At 50.0% G+C, this 20,614-nt stretch overlaps 1 protein-coding gene across 4 annotated transcripts in view; it reads left to right on the top strand.

Annotated features, from left to right (window-relative positions):
* The first annotated feature begins 1,232 nt into the window (after positions 1 to 1,232).
* Pemt (phosphatidylethanolamine N-methyltransferase) overlaps positions 1,233 to 20,614 on the top strand; it is an 84,323-nt gene continuing 64,941 nt past the window's right edge. The window contains exons 1-2 of one of the 4 annotated variants that reach the window (XM_035447692.1): positions 1,233 to 1,450; positions 11,836 to 11,943. In XM_035447692.1, the coding sequence (XP_035303583.1) occupies positions 1,388 to 1,450; positions 11,836 to 11,943 (171 nt within the window). In that variant the 5' untranslated portion in view covers positions 1,233 to 1,387. The remainder of the gene's footprint in view (positions 1,451 to 11,835; positions 11,944 to 20,614) is intronic. The other 3 variants (XM_027427313.2, XM_027427312.2, XM_027427314.2) reach the window with 3 other exon arrangements.

Below are 20,614 nucleotides of genomic sequence, written 5' to 3'. Positions count from 1 at the left end.
ACTAGGAAAGACAGCGAGAAGCCACTGCATAGAGATCTTATAGGGCAGCGTAAGGGGAGTGTCTAGGGGTACGCACAGGCTCAGGATTGGTGTGCCTCCAGGCTTGGAGGTTTTGCCCTGTGTTGATTGGTTAACTGGTTGTTATGGCCCATAGGCCCTCCCAGGGTGATTGCTATGCTCTGTCTGTCATTGCTGTGCACTTGTCCATAAAGCACACCCAGAGCCATAAAGCATAGCACCACCAGCTAACTTCTGATTGGTTCCTTGCCATGAGGCAGGCATCTGACCTCCTAGTGACCAAGGCAAGGTCAGGCAAGCACGTGTTAGACTGTCATGGCTGCCGAAATGGGGAGCTGGTCCCTTCACTATCCTTCAGGGACCTCCTCTCAGGTAAAGCTTGATCCTTCACTTTATGGTGGAAAAGAATTTCAAAAGAAGCCAGTTCAAAGTAGAATTTATTGGGGAGAAAGTTTAGAATAAATATAAGCATGGGGATTAAAAAAAGATGCTCAGATGAAGAAAGAGTGTGGGTGTGGGCTTCTTAGAGGAGAGCCACACGTAAAGTGTCGGTAGCCCATATGTGCCATTCTGGTGACTCTCAAGCTACGTCTTGGAGGGCTGATAACCGTACCCCCTCGATAAACGAGATCACAGGGTGGCTCCAGAGGCGCCTTGGTTTGGATTGTGATCTGAAAAAATAAACCATAGGTGGCACAAGGGGGTCAAGAAATATCTTTTACTATAAATAGGATTTGTGAGACTCCTAGAAAATTGTAGGTTTGTAACTGGAAAAGGAGAAAGGCCATATACTCTCGGGCCTTAAAGCTCAATGAATTGCTGTTTAACATTCTTATTTGAAAATATCCATATAAAAGGAACACTGTATCTGGGTAACTTTCACAGCAAGAGTTAATTGTGCTGGAACCCTTGATACTCAGCTGCCAAAAGTGTTACAACCATACTCTGGAGTGAAGGATTTTTCCTTTCCATAAATGTCCGTGTCTTTTTATCCTAGCTCAGGGGAAACTAGGTAGGCTGGAGGGTGGGGTGCAGCCATGTGGCCCAAAGTAGCAGGGTAATAGCCTCAATCTGAGGGACATTGCCGAGTCCCTCCGTAACCAGCAGTCTCTCTCCAATAGGGCCCTGGGACTTGTAGTCTTCCGCTTCTTGTGACTTGGAAGTGCGCCCCACGAGGCAGTCTCCGAAAACTACATTTCCCAGAAGGCCAGGAGACGTTGGGGACGCCAGGAAAGCCTCCCGGCCAGCCGCGCTTCCTTAAGTGCCAAGGGGCTGGTTCCCCAGCCAAGTGTTGGGGCGAGGACCCCACGTGTCACCTCCTGAGGGAGCTCATGGAGTGGGAGAAAATTCGAGTCCGGTAGCCGCACTTATGAGCAGCTCGGCATCAGGACACGATTGCTGCGGAGGCCTCGCCAATATCGACTTCAGGAAGGTACAGCTCGCACAACAGCTCCGCTCAACCGAGAGGGATGGTCCAGGCCGGAGCCGGCAGGCTACGCCTTCAACGCTTGGTGGGCGGGACTACCATGTTCCTAAGCAACGATGGGCGGGGCCTGAAGGAGAAGGGCGCGCGATTGGTGGTAGCGGTGGGAAGTGTGGGAACGTGCGTGAATCGTGTCACCTGTGTTGTAGCACAGGGGAGCCTCTGTCTGTGATTATGTTGCTCTGGGAAATTAAGCATGGAAGTGTCTGGGAAAGTGTGAGCTTGGGGTTTTGCATGTGAGTTTTTGGAGTTGTGTAGTCAGAGTTGCGTGTCCAGAGTGTGAGTGCGTACGGAGAGAAGGAGGCTAACTACATTTCGGTGCTGTTGTGTAGTTGTGTGGCAGCCGTCATTGTCCCTGGCTCCACACTTCTGGACTCCTCTTTGGCCTCTTGGTCAGAGGAGTGGAGAACGCAGTACCCAGTCGGGACGGGATGGGAGGGGTGGGCCTCTGGCCATCTTGGGACTTGGTTCTACCCCCTGCAAACTCGTGCAAACTCATGGGCATCTCCCCAGGCTCTTGAGTCTATCCGAGTCTCCTCTCCCGTGTGTTGCTTCCTTCTTACCAACCATGCTCCACACAGCCTGTAAGATCTCTGCCAGAAGCAGCCTCTAATCTACTTCATCTGTACCCTCTTTTTAATGGCCCAGTGTGATCATATTCATTTTTTCACAGATATGGTCAATATTCAGAAAGGGGCTGCTGGGATAGACAAGCGCTGGCTGCCACTGAGCTTTCATTTATGTAAAGGAGACTACAAAAGTAGGTCTTGAAAAGATAGGAAACTGATCGGTGTTTTAGAATAGCAGGTGAAGGTTTGCCTTGTGTGCCAGGGATGGAAATATAAGCAGAGAGTGATACATCGTTGGGGTTGGAGTACCTTGTGGAGGGACAGCAGATGCATGGGAGGGAACAGGAGACAGTTACCCACTGGTGTTAAGAGCATGAAGGACAGTCGAGGTGGATGGGTGGGCAGTGGATGCTGGAGAATAGTCTTCTTCTTTAGAATATTTGTGACTGAAGCATCTCCTCCATCCAGCTAGGTGAGTGACAGGTCCTAAGTGCATCTCCAGCCTTTGCATAAGACAGACTCCACCCACCTGTCCCCTATTCTCTCTTCACCCCCTTTCCTCTTCTTTTATTTTTCTTGGGCATATGAGAAGAGTGTCACACCAGTCTCAGGTCCAGTGAGTGAGTCATACTTCCCCACCCAGCACCTCACACACACGGCAAGGGTACTGGCTGGAGTGGTGGGTAACCTTGAACTTGGGAGTGGGGAAGATGGGAGGGGACAGGCTAGAATGCAGGGGCCAGTGGCACACTGTAGATTTCTCTCACTGCCCAAGGGTTCTTGGCTTACCCTAGGATGATGGAAATAAGACCTGGTTGTAGACCTAAAGCCATGAGACAAGAAGTCTGTCCTGGCTGGGATAGCTCCCTGTGTGTGAAGCTTTTCCGTCCTCCTCTTAACCCTCTCAGGTCTAGTGGGCTTTCCTATCCTGCATGCTCCCAGCCTCACACAGCTGGAGAGCCAGGGGCATTTCACGAGATGTCAAGATGACCCTTGTTGACTAACATTGTGTTTTTCCTACCACAGCCTGGTCAGCACATGTTAGTTTCCTATTTCCAAGGGATTTTTCTTTCTTTTTTTTTTTCCATATGCAAACACAAGCTTTAATGATTTCATTGGAAAGCTTAATGGGAGGCAAAAATTGATGAGGTAATATTGTAAAACATTTTGACATTGCTGATAAAAATCCAGATTAAGGGTTTTAGAATGGTCTTCGGACCATTAAAACTGGATCAGAGTCTTTGGAATGTTTCATTCATTTGTTTTGAAAAAAACAAATTAAATTAAATTTTCATTTAGTCTTTTCCATATCCTTTTGTTCGTTTGTTTGTTTTTCAAGACAGGGTTTCTCTGTGGCTTTGGAGGCTGTCCTGGAACTAGCTCTTGTAGAGCACGCTGGTCTTGAAGGGATTTTTCTTAATAAAAATAAAAGTAGTAACATCACTGTCTTAGTTACTTTTTTATTGCTGTGATAAGACACTGTGACCCAAGTAATTTATCGGAGTTTATTGGGGATTTGCAGTTTCAGAGGGTTAGAGTCCATGACCACCATGGTGGGGAGTGTGGCAGCAGGCAGGCAGGCATGGCTGTGGAGCAGTAGCTGAGAGCTCACATCTTGAGCCACAAGCAGGAGGCAGAGAGAATTAACTGGGAATGGCATAGGCTTTAGAAGCCTCAAAGCCCACCCCCAGTGATGTGCCTCCTCCAGTAAGACCACACCTCCCTTCACAAACAGTTCTACAAACTGTGGAACAGGCATTCAAATATACGAACCTATGGGGGCCATTCTCATCCAAATCACACTATAGAACATTAACATTATTCTCTTATGCAGGAAATCTTGCTCTGTCAAAATCTTCAGGAAGCTGAGAGACTAGGTAGGGGTTTAGGTTCCTTCAGCTGCTCAGCCCCATTTGCAATAGCTGTGTCCAATGCAGCTCTGGAGACCAAGCCTTGATATTACGGCAGACGTGATGTGTCTTGGCTATTGTGCTACTCAGCTTTTCTAACACTAGAGAATCAATTTAAAAAGATAAAAAGATTTAGTTTGGGTCACAGTTTCAGATGTGTCAGCCCGTAGTCACTTTCTCTGTTGCCTTTGGGCTGCTGGTGGCATGGCACATCATAGTGGGGGCATGGGACAGCATGTTTACTTCATGGTGACCAAAAGCAAAGGAAGGTAGGTCACTGTTGGAGTGACCTACCTTCCTCCCACTAAGCCCTATCTCCTGAAGCTCCCATTATCTCTCAGCAGTCCCATCAGTTGGTGATCAAGCTTTCAACACATGGGCCTCAGGGGGTTACCTCAGATCCAAACTATAGCAATCTATTTCAGGGAAAGATGATTGCTGGCTGCCAAAATAGTTTCAAATTATCTTCTTTGTTTCTTTTTGAAAAATTATTTTTATTTTATGTGTATTGGTGTTTTGCTTACATATATGTCTATGTGAGGGTGTCACATCTTGGAGTTACAGACAGTTGTGAGCTGCCATGTGGATGCTGGGAATTGAACCCTGGGTCCTCTGGATGAACAGTCGAAGTTCTTAACTGCTGAGCCATCACTGCATCTCCCTCCCTCCCTCCCTCCCTCTTCCCTCCCTCCCTCCCTTCTTTTCTTTTTTTCTTGTTTGTGTTTTTCGAGACAGGGTTTTTCTGTATTGCTTTGGAGCCTGTCCTGGCACTCGCTCAGGCTGGCCTCAAACTCACAGAGACCCACCTGCCTCTGCCTCCTGAGTGCTGGGATTAAAGGTGTGTGCCACCAACGCTCGGCTCCTTTTCTATTTTTACTACATAATATATATATATATATATATATATATATATATATATATGCACACATGTACATATATGATACACACACATATATATTGCTGGTCTCATAGAGAAAGTGGGAAACAGTCCCTCCTCTTGAATGTTCTGGAAGGGACCCTAGAACTGATATTATTTTCTTAAGTCTTTGGTAGAATGCATCCAGTGAAACCATGTGAACCTGGAGATTTTTCTTCCTTTTGATAAACTATGACTTCACTTTCTTTCATAGGCAAAGTACTATTTCTTCTTGAATGAGTTTTGGTACCTTGTGTCTCTCAAGAAATGGTGCATTTCATCTTCATTGGTGAATTTATGGCCATAGATTGTTCATAATGTTTTCTTACTATCATTTTAATGAGTTAGATCTGTAGGAGGATCCTTTTTTATTGAAAATGTTGGTAACTGCCCCCACTGCCATCTCTATCCCTTTCTGGGAAGACAGGGTCTATTTTGTCTCATGCTTCCAAGGGACACCAGCCCATTGTGGCGGAAGTCTGTCCTCAGTGGCAGGACCTCCAGGCTGTTCCTCAGGTGAAGGCAGGCAGGAGATGTTAACTTGTTCCTTGTCTCATTTGCTTCCCAGTCAGTTTGGTTAGAGGTTGGTCTATTGCTTTCTTACTCTAAAGAACAAGCTATATAGGTTTGGTGTTTTGTCCCGTCCCCCCCCCCCCACTTGAATAGGATTGACTTTTGCTTCTCTCTTATGTTTTCTCCCTATCTATCATAGGATGATCCCCCCTGTTCAGGGCTAGCTTTGTTTCAGTGTTTTCTGGTTCTTGATTTAGGAAATGCCTTCCAAGAGGTCCCCTCCAGAAAGTGAGAGGTGACACATTTGTATTTTGTAGTTAGGGTGCACCAGAGGAAAGAGTCCCAGTGGCTTGACACCAGAGCAGCCCTGTGTACCTGCACCTTCACACCTGTATTTCACACCTGCTCTTCACTCTGTGTGTGGGTAGTCTTGGGTGGCCTGTCAACCTACTTCAAGGAGGGAACCTGGCCTCAGATTGGCCCTGGTGGCTGCTGTGAACCCTGTGGGGATCAGGAGAAAAGTAGAGCTCTGTCCTTCACTGGATCCCACCTCAGATCCTACTACCACCACCACCGGCGGGATTCCTTAGTATTATATTGGCGCCTACTCCTCCTGGGGTGTAGACCTAGATGGAAATGTCCCAATACCTGGTTCCCTTCTTTCAGGGCACAGGGTTCTTGTGGAATTGCCCAGGGAATGTTCCTGGATCTGCTGGCAATACCCAGACACCGGGTCACCCTCTACCCAGCTGGGAAGAGGGAGATTGGTATGCAATCACAGAGGTCCACTGTATGGCATGAAAGATCCTGTCCCTTTTCCAAGACAGTCCCATTCAGTCCCTTTCATCCTTTGATGTGAATTGTCCATGCCAAAGAGTGGCCCATTACTGTTGGGTGATCAATGCAACTTTGACTGTCCTGTGCTCTTGATGTTTGTTTGGATGTCACAATGTGGCTTGCACCCTGGGTGCTGTTGACCCCCTGCAAATCATTCCCTAACAACAGGACATTGCTCTGAAATGTGTCCAGGTCCCTAGTGCCGTGGAATTGCTATGCGCCTCCTTCCTAGCAGCCTGTGGGGGCTCTGCAGCTGAGTTCATCACCAGGGACAGGTGACCTGAGCTGTCCTTGGAGCCCAGCTCCCATTTCATTCTGGTTCTGGTATGTTGTGTCTCTTTAGCCTCCAGTAGGCCTGTGACCCTGAGGGAACGTCCTTCCTTAAGAGTCAGGCTTCCCTGTTTGAAGTAGGTTGAAACTGGGAGGGAGAGCCTCTCCTTTACTGAGGTGGCCCATATGGAACTTCTGGCACTGGCTGGGAGGCAGAACCTAGGCAAGAGAGCCATGGTTACCCTGTTCATGTCAGATGGGCTTGGGGTTAATTTGAGCTGATCCAGTTTTGAGTGGGCTTTGGGAGGTGGGCCTCATGTCTCGGGTGTGGAATGCTGGGAGCATGTTCCCCTGCTTCTGGTTTCTGCTCAGCATTAGCCACTCTTTCCTAGGAAGTAGCTGCTCCTCCAGGCAACACTAACCCTCACGATGGCTTCCAGATGAACTCACCACACCTGCCGAGGCAGGCTGACCAGGGCACTGGGACCTGGTTGTGTGGCCATATTCTGGTTTGAATCCCTTTAGCTTTAATTGAATGACAGATGGATGCCGGTTTCATGTTCAGCCATGTTTACTAGTCTTTGAGTGCCTCAGTTTCCCTCTTTTGTTTTAGCTCCCACAAAGGGTGGAAGAAACATGTTTTTCCCTACCCAATTCACTCATCTTATGGTGGGGGTCCAGGATCCAGAAACTGTCTTTTATCATTGTCTGGGGGTGGGTGGTCTTCCCCTGGTGGTTGAAGTTCACCTCTTGTGGGGTTTCTTGCCTAGGATCCAGAAGGGCTGGGCTGGCTAAAGCTGGTGCTGGCTCTCACAGCCTGGGCTCTGCAGGTTTCTCCAGGCCCTGGCTGTCTCATCTTCAGTGGTGCCAGTGATAAGTCTTCTTTCAGAGCTTGGTTCCCGGCCCTTGGTGATGGCCCTGGGGATGCTGTCAGGCCTGGTCGGTTTTTTGTTTTTGGTCTTTGACATGCTATACTAGGACAGGATCCTTTCATGATGCTCAGCACTGGGAGAATTCTTGACAATCCCCAAAGAACATTTTTTCACCGGGAGCCCAGGGGAAAAAGGGAGGGTTCCCATCCACTGCAAGGGCAAAATGCTGTCTCCTCCAGGTGTCCCTCCTCCACCTTGCTCCCATAATACGATAAGCTCACTATTAAAAATTACATTGTTATTTATTCATTTTGCATATGTGTGGGCATGCATTCACATGCCACAGCATATGTAAGATCTTATAGGACCTATAGGCCTAGGAGGTCCTTCTGTTGTGGGAGCTGTACAGAGGCTAGCCAGTGGGGCGAGACAAGTAGGGGAGTAGAGTCTGCAGGAGAAGATGGGCACTGGGATTCAGGCCGGGGCCAGAGGCTCAGGACTGCTAGCCCTCCCACGTTTGTCCTCCATGCCCACCTCACCCCTAACTTGCATACTTAGGAACAAACAAGCTCCACCTGGGGACTTCAAGCTGCTTTGGGAAGTCCCTCCTCTCTGTCTAGCTTGGCCTTTCACCTCTGCTAACTCTTGTAAAGCATTGCTTCATCCTTCAGCCCCGCAGAAATGCATATTTATGAAGCATAGTGTCTGGGTAGCTGGTGATTCCAGGTCTTGCAGTCTTACAAGAAATCATGCCTCTGTGTCCAGAGGGGCCTGTTAGCTGTCCAGCTCTCTGGTTGCTTGCAAAACTCCCTCCAGGGGCTGCTTTGGCAATTTCTTGTCTCTTTCCAAAGTCAGACTGGAGGAAGCCACATGGTGGCTCAGCCATTGAGCCCCTTGGAGATGACCATTAGCCTTCAAATTTTATTGATGATGAAACAAGGGCTTCTGTTCACTTAGCAAATATTTACTTTCTGCCAGCCTTGGCAGTCAGAAGTGGAGACATAAAGATCAATAAAAATGTGGTTTTTAGCCTGAGGAGCAGTTGCAAGACAGGGATGATAATTAGATAATAGCAAAGCTGAACCCTGGGAATACAGTAGCGTGCCTTGGTAAGAAGCAGGAGACTGCTCCATCTGGTTCTTGAGGGATGTGCAGGAGTTTTTTCACAGCGTGTAGAATGACAGAGGACACTCCTGGCATGCACAGAGCCTTTGTGAAAGAATGGGTAGTAGGTGAGGGACTGGTAGCCTGTGAAGGTTCACTTTGTGGGGTGATACAGGCTCCCCCCCCCCCCCCCGCTGGTGTGCTCTGATGAGTGAGCCAAGTATAAGTGAGGAGGTGTGAGTGAGGGTGGCCAGCAGGATGTGAGGTGCCATAGGAAGGCTCAGAAGGGAACCAAAAGGTAGGAGGTCATGAAGGTCCTTTACTATGCCCTGGGGGAGCCATGAGCACAGGGGTGGTGAGGGTAAGGGATGGATTGAGTGACTAGGTAAGGAAAGACTGAACAGATGAGACAGTGAAACAGGGGAGTGGTGGGGAGTGGGTGTGTGGGCGCCTAAGCAATGGAAGTTTTTGGTTGGGGCTGGAAATTTGGAATAGGAAGGAGGGGTTGTGATGTATAAGGACTTCCTGCTGGGTAAAGATATGTGGTCCACCTGAGGGAGGTAACATCAGCATGCTCAGAAGTGGTCAGGCAAAGTCAGCTACCCTTCCTCTCTCTTTTTTCTGCAGTGCCTCCTGCCCCCATGAGTGGTTGGGGCCTTGTGACCATGGATGCTTAATACATGACTCTCTCAGTGGGCTCAGATTCTAGAAGCTTTAGGGCCTCACAGCTCCAACCCCCACCCCCATCTCCACCTTTTTCCTGTAAGCATGGTCTATTTTGAGATCTGATCCAGTGGCTTTGTCCTGCATGAGTGGTGTGTGCTCTGGGAGCAGCAGCTTGATATTGTGCTGAGAGGCCCTGATCTTGTCCAGGGCTTCCCGAGACATTGTCCAGGGGCTCTGAAAGGCAGGCTTGCCTGCTGTATTGCCTAAATGCTTTTGAACTGTCAGCAGCCTGGGATGAAGCTGTGCCTTCAGGCTCATTCTCCCCACAGGTTCCTGAGCAGGTTCTGTTATTCATTTATCTACACCCTGAGTGTATTCACTGAGGTGTTTTACATACTTGCACTCAAGTGCACCTACTATTGGCTTATTATCTGCAGAGCAGGAGGACCCTGCCCCTGTAGCCTGTGTCTGTCTGTGGTCTCCACAGCAGGATGGTGAGTAGAGCACGGAAGAGAGTGAGAGAGAGTTCACACCACTTATCTATGTTTTAGTCTTACCCCTCCTCTCCCTCCCTTGCTTTTGTTTTGTTTTTTTGAGACAGGTGCTCACTTTGTTTTTTTCTTTTTTCTTTTTTTAGCTTTTTTATTAATTTATGTTTTTACATTCAACTCCCAGTTCCCTCCTTTCTTCCCACTCCCTCCATTCCTCCTCTCCTCCCATCTGCTCCATGGAGAGGGTAAGGCCTCCCCTAGGAAGTCTCCTAAGTCTGTCCCATCATCTAGTTGAGGACCAAGGCACCTCTCCATTCCCACATGACAGGTGCTTACTTTGTAATCTTGTAACTCACTATTTAGACTAGGCTGGCTCATAAAGACCAGCCTGCCTCTGCCTCCTGAGTACTGGGATGCCTGGTGTGCACCACCAAGGCCAGCTCTGGTTCTAGTCAATGAGTAGTTATTATTAACCTCTTGATGTGCTTGGTTTACAAAATAATTTCTATTGGTGGTGCATATGTATTAGAACAGCAACAGTATAATATATGTAGCTTTTGGTGCCAACCGCAGTTTAGGCATCTATAGGGCTCTTGGTGAATCCCTTGTGGATATGGGTGGCTGCACACTGGGTTTGAACATTTGACATCTGTTTTGCCCACCTTTGGTTCCATATCCTGGTGAGAATTGTAGTCTGATTAGGTAGAGAGGTCGCAGTGGAAGACCTTACAAGCCTAGTGACTTTCCAGTATCTCTTGTGTCACATTGGGCAGTGTGGTCTGGATGGCAGACTGAATCTTCCCAGGAGGCTGTTACTGGGTGAAGTAAGAGCCTGGGTAGAGGTTGCTGCTTTCTCTCCAGGGATGGGTAATTCTGGGGGCAGGTGGCATACTAGCAAATGTAGCACATTATTTCCCCTCCCCCCCTACTGTGGAGAATGGAAGCACTCTTTGAAAGAAATTATTCTATCCTGAAATGAAACAGCTAAGCGTGCCATGAGAGTAGAGTCTGAGAGAGGCCATAGGCCTGGGGGAGGAAGCCTTATTTATAATTTAGTGTGACTTATTTCAGTTGCTGTGGGGAGACAACACGGTATCATCAATGCTTTGGGCCTTTACGATTCTTCCTAAAATGGACACTAAGGATGTTTAGAGAAGAGCACAAGGACCCAGCAATACCACCCAGCACCACAACTTCCTCACTGTCTGAAGAAGGAAGCTGGCACTGAAAATGGCTAACTGTTCCTCTCTTCTCCTGGGGGCAGAGGCGCCCACTCAGAGAGTTTGTTTCCATGGGACATATGGAGAACATCTCTGGTTGCCTCAGTGGGGAGGAGCTGCCATCCTCCAGTGGGTGGAAGCCAGGATCGGGGGCTGCCAGGCATCCTAGAATGCGTAGCACAGCCAGTACCGACAATTTGCCCCAGACATCAAGCTCTGCAGAGTTTTATGTGCAGAGGGAGCTGTCTACCTTTGTGGTTTGGGTGCTTCACACCTTATTTCTCTAGCTTGGGCATGTAGGTTGATCTGGTGGTTTTGTTTTGATGGTGGTATTGCAGATAGAATCCAAGGTTTTGTACATATGAGGCAAGTGCTCTGCCACTGAGCTATAGCCATACGACTGGGCTGTCTCTTAATGACCCCTGGTCATTGTCATTGAGCTGGAGGGAGTGCTGCTATATGCTCTCCTCATGCTGTGTGTAGAGCCACTTTCATCCTCAGCTGCAGTCGTGCTGCTCCTCCTGAGAGAGGTGGTTATTGCCTGTGGTCATTAACTTTTCCTGCTGTCTCCTGAGGCTGAGCTTCTCTTCCCATGTATTTTGGTCACCCGAGTTTTCCTTGGGTCTCTAGAGAACCCGCATCTGAGGATTTCCATCACATCCAGAGTTAGTGTCACTTCCTTCTTGGGAACCTGTCTTGAGAGCCATGGGCATCTGCATACAGTGCCCACAAGCACCTCCGCAATCATTAGCCTAGCGCCCTCTTGACAGTTGACACAGCTGACTAGTTTTCAGCCTTTTATCTTCCCTTTTATGAGATTCAAGTGTAGTGACTCTGTCTGGACTTGGATGCCCCAAGCTTCCTTTATTTTCCCAGAGGTCTTTGCACCCTGGGGCCTCCCAGACCCTGGCAGTTTCTGAGTGTTGCTAGACAGGTCCCCTGCTGATGGCAATTCTGTCCTTGCAGGCAGATCTCTTCGTTATGACCTGGCTACTGGGGTACGTGGACCCCACAGAGCCCAGCTTTGTGGCAGCTGTGCTCACCATTGTGTTCAGTCCGCTCTTCTGGAATGTGGTGAGTACCATTGCGCTGGCACTGGCTAGCCAGTGAGCCTGTTGTGGTGGGGTCACTGTTGTCAGCAAGCCAGACACACGGACAGAGGGGTAGATGGTGGCACTGGTCTCTTCCTTTCCGTGCCTGTCATTGTCCTCTTCCTTTCTTCCTTCCCGAGGTGCACTCAGTGAGTGTACACTGAGGGGAGTCTCTTGCCTTTGTGGAGGCCCTGGACCAATGTCAGGGTGATCTAGGGTGTTCCAAGAGTCTACAGTAGACAGCTGCATGTTGGGGTCTTCCACCTGCACCTGGCCTTCTCACTGGATGGCCTGGGCTGTCCAGGTTCTTCCCTGTACTGCTCCCTGGGTTGCTCAATGGCAGCATTGTTTTTCTTATAGGAAGTTTCTGAAAGCAGCCCACATGCTGGGTGAGTGTGCCTGATGGATGACAGGGACTGAAACCTGAAGACAGTAGTACCCAGTTCATTGTAACACAAGGAGATAATGGAGGCCAGAGTGCTTGTTGGGGTACCCTGTGACTGCCTTGGAGCTAGTCTGTAGCAGGCTGTGCTTGCTGCCAGAAGCACACTGTTCTCAGACTATTGTCAGTTCAACTGTACCAGGGTGGAACACTGCATTCTTTTCATCTGGTTTATGGCTTGGTTCTTTTTTCCACCTGGGGCAATGATAGCAGGGTGGGTGGGGGCAGAGATGCTTGGCTCAGAGCCACCACCTTCTGAATGTTTTGTCCCCGCAGTCCTGAACATGCTGGACCTGCCTTAGGAGGGAGCTGCTAGGAGGGATCCAGATGTCAGCCAAGACCACTGTGTAGGTGTGACCTCCCCTTGCTCCCGAGAAACCACGGCCTTGGAGTGTTCTGCTAGAGTGTGCCAATGCTGGCCCTGGTTCCCTGATAGCCTTCTGGCAAGGGCTGACACATGGTGCTCTGTCCCCTTAGCCTGCCATACTTACTCCTCATTCTCCCTGTGTGCCCTCTGTCCTACCTGTGCACGCAGAGCCTGTATGCCATGGAGCCAGCACACCAGGCTGCAGGACCCTGTAGGGGACAAATACTGACTTAAGCCATGAGAGAATGTTTCTGTTGTTTTAAAGGAGTCAGAGGAAACTAGTACAGGGCATTAAAGAGTCTCCTAGCCTGGCTAGGAGACACCATAGTCCTAACTCAGTTTCTACTAGATGTGGTGTGCATAGGACTCCCCTGCAGGAGACTGCTGGGCTCCATAGCTGGATGGAACCTGTGTTTTCTCTTCCAGTAGGCCTAGGCTGATTAGCAATTGCCTGAGTATGGACTGTGTTCCCAGCACAGGGAGAACAGTTGGCCAAATGCACAGTGGGTATTGGGGAATACTTTTATTGATGTCCAAGTCTCCTTTGTTCATTTTCCAGTGACTCTTGAAGCAGTATGTCTTTGCACACTTAATTTTGAAGCTGAGCTTGGTCCACAGGAACAGCCCAAACAACCCAGATCTGGAGGTGAGGGCCCTGTGACAGTGCACGTGTTATAAGTGGTTCCTTTTTTGCTGTAAGTTTTTGGTTGTGAGCCTAGCCTTTAACGGCTGAGCCATCTCTCCAGCCCTTGCAGTAAGTTTTTGATTTGACTCATTTTGGAAAGCATTATTCCTTGGAAGAATGTAAAGTCACTAGTGGAGGAATGAGTGAGCTCTTTAGCATCATTTCAGAATGAGAAAAATGACTGTTGGGCCAGCTGAAGCTCAGAGGAGCTGAAATGGCTTCTGGAGGCAGGAGGATGGACAAGAGGCTGGAAGCCTAGCTCTGTGCTTGGTGGGGAAAGGAGGCTGTTGTGAACAGGTGCATGCTGGATGAGAAGTGCAGTGGGCATGGCTCACTGTGCTCAGGCTTTGATTTTTTGTTCGTTTGTTATTTTATTTTGTTTATTTATTTTTGAGACAGGGTTTCTCTGTGTAGCTTTGGAGGCTGTCCTGGAACTCGCTCTGTAGACCCAACTGGCATCGAACTCACAGAGATCTTCCTGCCTCTGCCTCCCAAGTGCTGGGATTAAAGGTGTGCACTACCACCCCACCTGTGCTCAGGCTTTATGCCTGGCATTTTTGCAAGGTGGCACTGCAAAGTGCTGTCATTCTTACTCTAAAAAATGGGATGCAAGAAGGTTTTTAGCTCCTCTCGGTTGCTTTAATACAGTGGTTCTTAACCGTGGGTCGTGACTCCTTTAGGGGTTGAATAGCCCTTTCACAGAGGTCACACATATCAGATATCTTGCAGGTCAGATGTTTATATTACAGTTCACAATAGTAGCAAAATTATAGTTATGCTGTAGCAATGAGAATAATTTTATGGCTGGGGGTCACCACAACATGAGGAACTGTATTAAAGGGTCACAGCATCAGGAAGGTAGAGAAACACTGTTTTAGTAGAATAACTGGTGCTGAGAGCAGTATAGAAGGAAGAAGGATGTTTAATTCATAATGTCTGGAAGATCCCAACAGTGTGGTGCCAGCATCCTGGCAAGGGCTCCCTAGATACGTCAAAATATAACAGGAAAGCAGAAAGGAAAATGGCCTCATGCACAAGAGGCCAAGTGTGTGTGAGCAGTTTCACTTTGTAAGAGTCCACCCACAAGAGAAAGAGCAGCCCTCAGAGACCAGCACTACTCCCTTCCCAGGGGGTCTGCCATGATAACCCACTCACACTTGCGCTTCTAAAGGATTCCAACACCTGCCAACACCATCATGCTGGGAATCAGGCCTTTGGCACATGAGCTTTAATGGACACATTGAAATCACGTCAAACCGTATCAAAGAGATTTGTTCATTTGCGTCAGATACTTATTGAGGACACCAGTAAAAGTGTATGGGCCTGGCCCTGGTGCACTGGCCTCCTAGGAAGGGTACTAAGTGAACAAAGACACAAACCAACTCCTCAGGGACAAAGCAGGTAAGAGGGAGAGACAGGAAGGGTAGTCAGAAGGCCTGTCTGAAGGGGTGGCCTTTGACCAAAACCTAGCACTTGCATAAAAAGTCCTGGGTTTCTGGGGAAAAGTTGCAGGGACTGAGTTTATTTTTTAAGGTGGTATAGTGAGGACAGTGGGGAGGCAGCCAGGGTGAGTTGGGAGGTCAGCCCGCTGTAGAGGCCCAGATGGTGACTTGCAGCAGAGTAGGGCCATGGAAGTGGGAGAAGTGGCAAGAGAGGTCCCAGCAGGATTGCGACAGTCACATCGTGCCAGTTCTGTGGTGGACCTTGTGTGGCCAGCAGGAGGACTGGTTCCTGGCTGAGCTGGGCAGCTGAGGAAGATAAGGTGTGAAGGATGAACTTGGCTCACCTCAGGGAAGAGCAGTGATGTCCATGAGCTTTCCTCTTGCTGTGATAAAATAGCACGAGCAAAAGCAACTTTTAGAAGAGTTTATTTGACTTATGGTTCCAGAGAGATAAGAGCCCACCGTGGCAGGAAGCATGGCAACTAGGGGCAAACATTGTGGCTGGAGCAGGAAGTTGAGAGCTCACATCTGTAACCACAAACACAAAGCAGAGAAAGCCAACTGAAAGTGCCAGGAGACATTAAATTTTCAAAGTCCAGCCCCAGTGACACACTTCTTCTAGCAAGGCTGGACCACCTAGACTTCCCAAGCAGCACCATCAACTGGGGACCAAGTGTTCAAACCTACAGAGTCTGAGTGTGGGTCTAGAATTCTGGGTGGTGCCTGGGCTATCGAGTGGCTGCCCAGGGCTGAGCCTGGAGAACACCTGGAGAACAGGTTTGCTCTTGGGTTTGCCATCTAACCCCTGGGCTTTAGCTGGAGGAAGTATGTTGGAACCTTGGGCTGGGTTGAGCCACTTCAGACTGCAACATTTGGATAAGTGGGGCCATCCTTCCTTGTCCACATCCATCTCAGCCCCCTACTCTCCCTCTCTAATCCTGGCCTCCCTTTGCATTTTCCTCACTTCATCACAGCTGATTGTATCCTCTACCCTTAGGGACATCTGTATGCCTCCAGGCCCCAAGGGAGCTGGGCCAAGGTTTTCCCAATGCACTCTCTTCTTCCTGTCCTTGTATGGGAGATGCCAGATGGAGGCCCGGCCACCATCTGGCATCTTCTGTCTTGACCCTTGGGTCTGTCTTCACTGACTACAGCTGTCAGTGACGGTCATCATGTAGTATCAGATCCTGTGTCCTTGGTAGGCACCTGCATTGCTCCAGCATCAATGCTAGTGGCTGTTACAGGCTCAGGAGGACTGACAGAGAGAGCAGAAGTGCAGCTCTCAGCCTGGCCAGGGGCCTTTGTGTCAAGCATCTTTTTACCCGAATCCTTGCTTACCCTGGGCTCTAGCCCCTTACTGGACATATGGCCCCTGCTTTTCCAGGGTTTCTAGAAGACTTTTGTCCCCGTGGCCTGTGGTGACCTTTGTCAGCTCACTTCCCAGGTCTTTCCCCTCTCTACCTGCCTTCTCTAGATTGTAGGCATTTGGGGCCAGCTACTGAGGATACTATAGCATGATCAGCAGCCCTAGCTCCTGCCCAGCCGAGGTCAGGAACACAGTGGGCAGTGGCCCAAGTAGTCTGAATGCCCACTCTATATCTCATGCATCTCTTGGCACAGCTGCTAGGGACACTGCTCCTGTCTGTATCCTAGAGTGCTCCAACGTGCTTGCTTTTCCATGCTGTCCCCAGCCTGCCACTCACTGAGTTCTGAGTAGTATCTGCTGCTGGGCTTGCATCTGAGGGGTTCAGCCCTGGTCCCCTTCAGCGCTCATCACCTTGTGCCTTGTATAGTCAATGCCCAGGAAGTGCTGTTGTTTTCATGGACACGTATTGGCTCATCACTCGCCTTCTGTATGGCATCCAGGGAGCACATTCTGTATCTATCTGATGTGCACACTCATTCCCTCTGGCCACCCTGGGAAGTGAAGCACTACAGGGTCTATAATAGATCCCTGGAGAGATGGGGTAGATGGCCCCGTGGCCACACTTTGTCCGGTCAGAGCCCTGGAAATCCAGAGCCTGGACCCCAGAAATGGCCTCGAGCTTGGGCTGTTTACTTGAGGAAATGTCACACAAGCTTTGCTATCCTTAGCCAGATGGAACAGATTGCTGACAATAGGCAGCAGCCAATGGAGACAGCCTGTTTGGACTCCAGGGCAGACTGTGATGGATCATAGAGCATGGCCCTGAACCAATCCATCCCTGTCCCCCCGTCTGGAGCAAGGGGGACAGGCTGCATTAAGACCCTTGTCAGAACAGCTGGTGTGACAGGACAGAGCTCCTCACAGGTTCCCTTCCATCTACTCTTGTTGCTATTGATCCAGCACTCCCTCAGGTCAGAGAGCAGCTGCCCTTCCTTAAAGTGTGAGGGGCATACTCTGGCCCTTCTGAGGAAGTGTTGTTTGGATCAGCTACTCACAGGCAACCAGGCCTCACAACCACCACAGAGTAAGTCTATTTTAGGCAGATACCATTGGAATCAACCCTGTGTCAGCTCAGGAGGTGCCTATCTGTAATCCAGAGGCTGTCCTGAAGGCTGCCTGGTGGCCCTAGACAATGGTCACTGTGTCTGGGGAGCTAATTTGAGAAAGGTAACTGTCCTTTCAGGACTTGGGAAGAACTCTGTGCTGTACATGGCAGGCTATTTGCATCCTGTGACTGAGGCCTGATGGCACGGTGCTTTGGAAGGAGTTTAGGGCGCCTGGACAGTAGGTGGCACTGTGGGCTAGAGACCTGCTTCCCTGATCCCCAAGGAAGAAGAGGTGAGAATTACAGAAGAAGGGAAGGCCGGGGAGAGGTGACAGTTAGGAAAGAGGAAGTCACAATGAGGGAGGAGGTGACAGTGAGGGAGAAGGTGACCGCGAACAAGGAGGAGACAGCAGCGGCATAGGAGCCGCTGAGAGAAGAGGAGTTAATATATAGGAGAGGGAGCTGACAGGGAGGAGGAGATGCCATTGACAGAGGAGGTGACAGTGAGGGAGGTAATAGTGAGTAAAGTGGAAGTGACAATGAGAGGCGAGCAGGTAACAGGGGTAGTGATAGTGACGGAAGGAGTGGTGACAGGAGGTGACTGAGAGAAGAGAAGGTGACACTAAGGGTGGAATTTAAAGTGAGGGGTGGTGATGGTGGAAGAAAGATGACCAGGAGGAGGTGACAGTGATGGATGAGGAAGCGATGGTGACGGAGGAGGAGGTGACGGTGATGGATGAGGAAGTGATGGTGAGGGAGGAGGAGGTGATAATGATGGATGAGGAAGCGATGGTGAGGGAGGAGGAGGTGACGGTGATGGATGAGGAAGTGATGGTGAGGGAGGAGGAGGTGACGGTGATGGATGAGGAAGTGATGGTGAGGGAGGAGGAGGTGACGGTGATGGATGAGGAAGTGATGGTGAGGGAGGAGGAGGTGACGGTGATGGATGAGGAAGTGATGGTGAGGGAGGAGGAGGTGACGGTGATGGATGAGGAGGTGATGGTGAGGGAGGAGGAGGTGATGGTGATGGATGAGGAAGTGATGGTGAGGGAGGAGGAGGTGATGGTGATGGATGAGGAAGTGATGGTGAGGGAGGAGGAGGTGATGGTGATGGATGAGGAAGTGATGGTGAGGGAGGAGGAGGTGATGGTGATGGATGAGGAAGTGATGGTGAGGGAGGAGGAGGTGACGGTGATGGATGAGGAAGTGATGGTGAGGGAGGAGGAGGTGATAATGATGGATGAGGAAGTGATGGTGAGGGAGGAGGAGGTGATGGTGATGGATGAGGAAGTGATGGTGAGGGAGGAGGAGGTGACAGTGATGGATGAGGAGGTGATGGTGAGGGAGGAGGAGGTGACGGTGATGGATGAGGAAGTGATGGTGAGGGAGGAGGAGGTGATGACAGTGATGGATGAGGAAGCGATGGTGAGGGAGGAGGAGGTGATGGTGATGGATGAGGAAGTGATGGTGAGGGAGGAGGAGGTGATGGTGATGGATGAGGAAGTGATGGTGAGGGAGGAGGAGATGATAATGATGGATGAGGAAGCGATGGTGAGGGAGGAGGAGGTGATGGTGATGGATGAGGAAGTGATGGTGAGGGAGGAGGAGGTGATGGTGATGGATGAGGAAGTGATGGTGAGGGAGGAGGAGGTGACGGTGATGGATGAGGAAGCGATGGTGAGGGAGGAGGAGGTGATGGTGATGGATGAGGAAGTGATGGTGAGGGAGGAGGAGGTGATGGTGATGGATGAGGAAGTGATGGTGAGGGAGGAGGAGGTGATGGTGATGGATGAGGAAGTGATGGTGAGGGAGGAGGAGGTGATGACAGTGATGGATGAGGAAGCGATGGTGAGGGAGGAGGAGGTGATGGTGATGGATGAGGAAGTGATGGTGAGGGAGGAGGAGGTGATGGTGATGGATGAGGAAGTGATGGTGAGGGAGGAGGAGATGATAATGATGGATGAGGAAGCGATGGTGAGGGAGGAGGAGGTGATGGTGATGGATGAGGAAGTGATGGTGAGGGAGGAGGAGGTGATGGTGATGGATGAGGAAGTGATGGTGAGGGAGGAGGAGGTGACGGTGATGGATGAGGAAGCGATGGTGAGGGAGGAGGAGGTGATGGTGATGGATGAGGAAGTGATGGTGAGGGAGGAGGAGGTGATGGTGATGGATGAGGAAGTGATGGTGAGGGAGGAGGAGGTGATGGTGATGGATGAGGAAGCGATGGTGAGGGAGGAGGAGGTCACAATGGGAGGAGGAGGTGAGAGTGAAGGAGGAGGAGCTGACAGGGAGGAGGAGCTGACAGTGAGGAAGTTACCTAAAGTGAAGTGGACACAGGGTGGTAAAGGTGTGCTTTGCTCCAGTGGTGGCCATCAAGAGCCTCTGCCCTCTGCCCTTCAGTGCCTTTGTTCTGTGGCTCCTCTTCTCTGTGTGTGAGGGAGCCTTTCAGGTGCCAGAGATGCTTACCCTATGCATCCTATGGGGGGCAGCCTAGCTTTGTAGTCTGGCTCTGGCCTTGCTGACTCCATTGGTCAGGTGAAGTCTATGCATTGAGATGCCTCTAGCTGTGAAAACCTGCTTTACCACAGGCCTGGCCTGTGGTGAATTGTCTTGGGATCTTACCCTGCTCTCCTGGAGTGAGCACTTGATTTGGATACCAGAAGAGAAGCAGGATAGCCAGGTGTGCTCATCACACAGCTCCCAGAGGCACTCAAGAGAGAACACAACAAACACCAGGTCAGGCCTGAGGGTTGGCAGACTGTCCAGCTGTAGATTGGATGGTGCGTCTTAAGGTGGGTGGAAGATAGTCGGTGTGGTCTTTTTAGATGAGGAGGATGATTGAGTGATGAGGGAAGCTTGAGGGGAGTGTGAAGTGAGCAGGTGAGAGGGGTTTGCTTTCCCTGGGGGGATGATCCTGCCTGCTGCTGTTGTTTCCCGGAGGCTAGTGGTATGAGTGAGAATGCATGTGTGAGTGACTGTGTGTCTTATTCAGACATCTGGAGTTAGGACAGGGACATCAATGTGCAGTTTGGGATTCTTGCTCTATCTGGCTTAGAAATCTGGCACCTGGGGCATGACTTTGTACCTACTAGGCTCAGAGCTGGAGCTTGGGAATCAGAATATGTCTTCTCCTGCCGTGTGCTGCAGAGGGCTGGCCTGGCTAGTGCTGTAGCTCAAGGCAGCTGAAGGGCTCTTCAGAGCAGGAGACCTTGGTTGTGGGCACACCAGACTCACAACAGCCAGCTAC

The sequence above is a fragment of the Cricetulus griseus genome, chromosome 7, assembly GCF_003668045.3.
Source record: "Cricetulus griseus strain 17A/GY chromosome 7, alternate assembly CriGri-PICRH-1.0, whole genome shotgun sequence".
NCBI classification, from domain to species: domain Eukaryota; kingdom Metazoa; phylum Chordata; class Mammalia; order Rodentia; family Cricetidae; genus Cricetulus; species Cricetulus griseus.
This window is presented reverse-complemented; position numbering and strand designations above follow the sequence as displayed.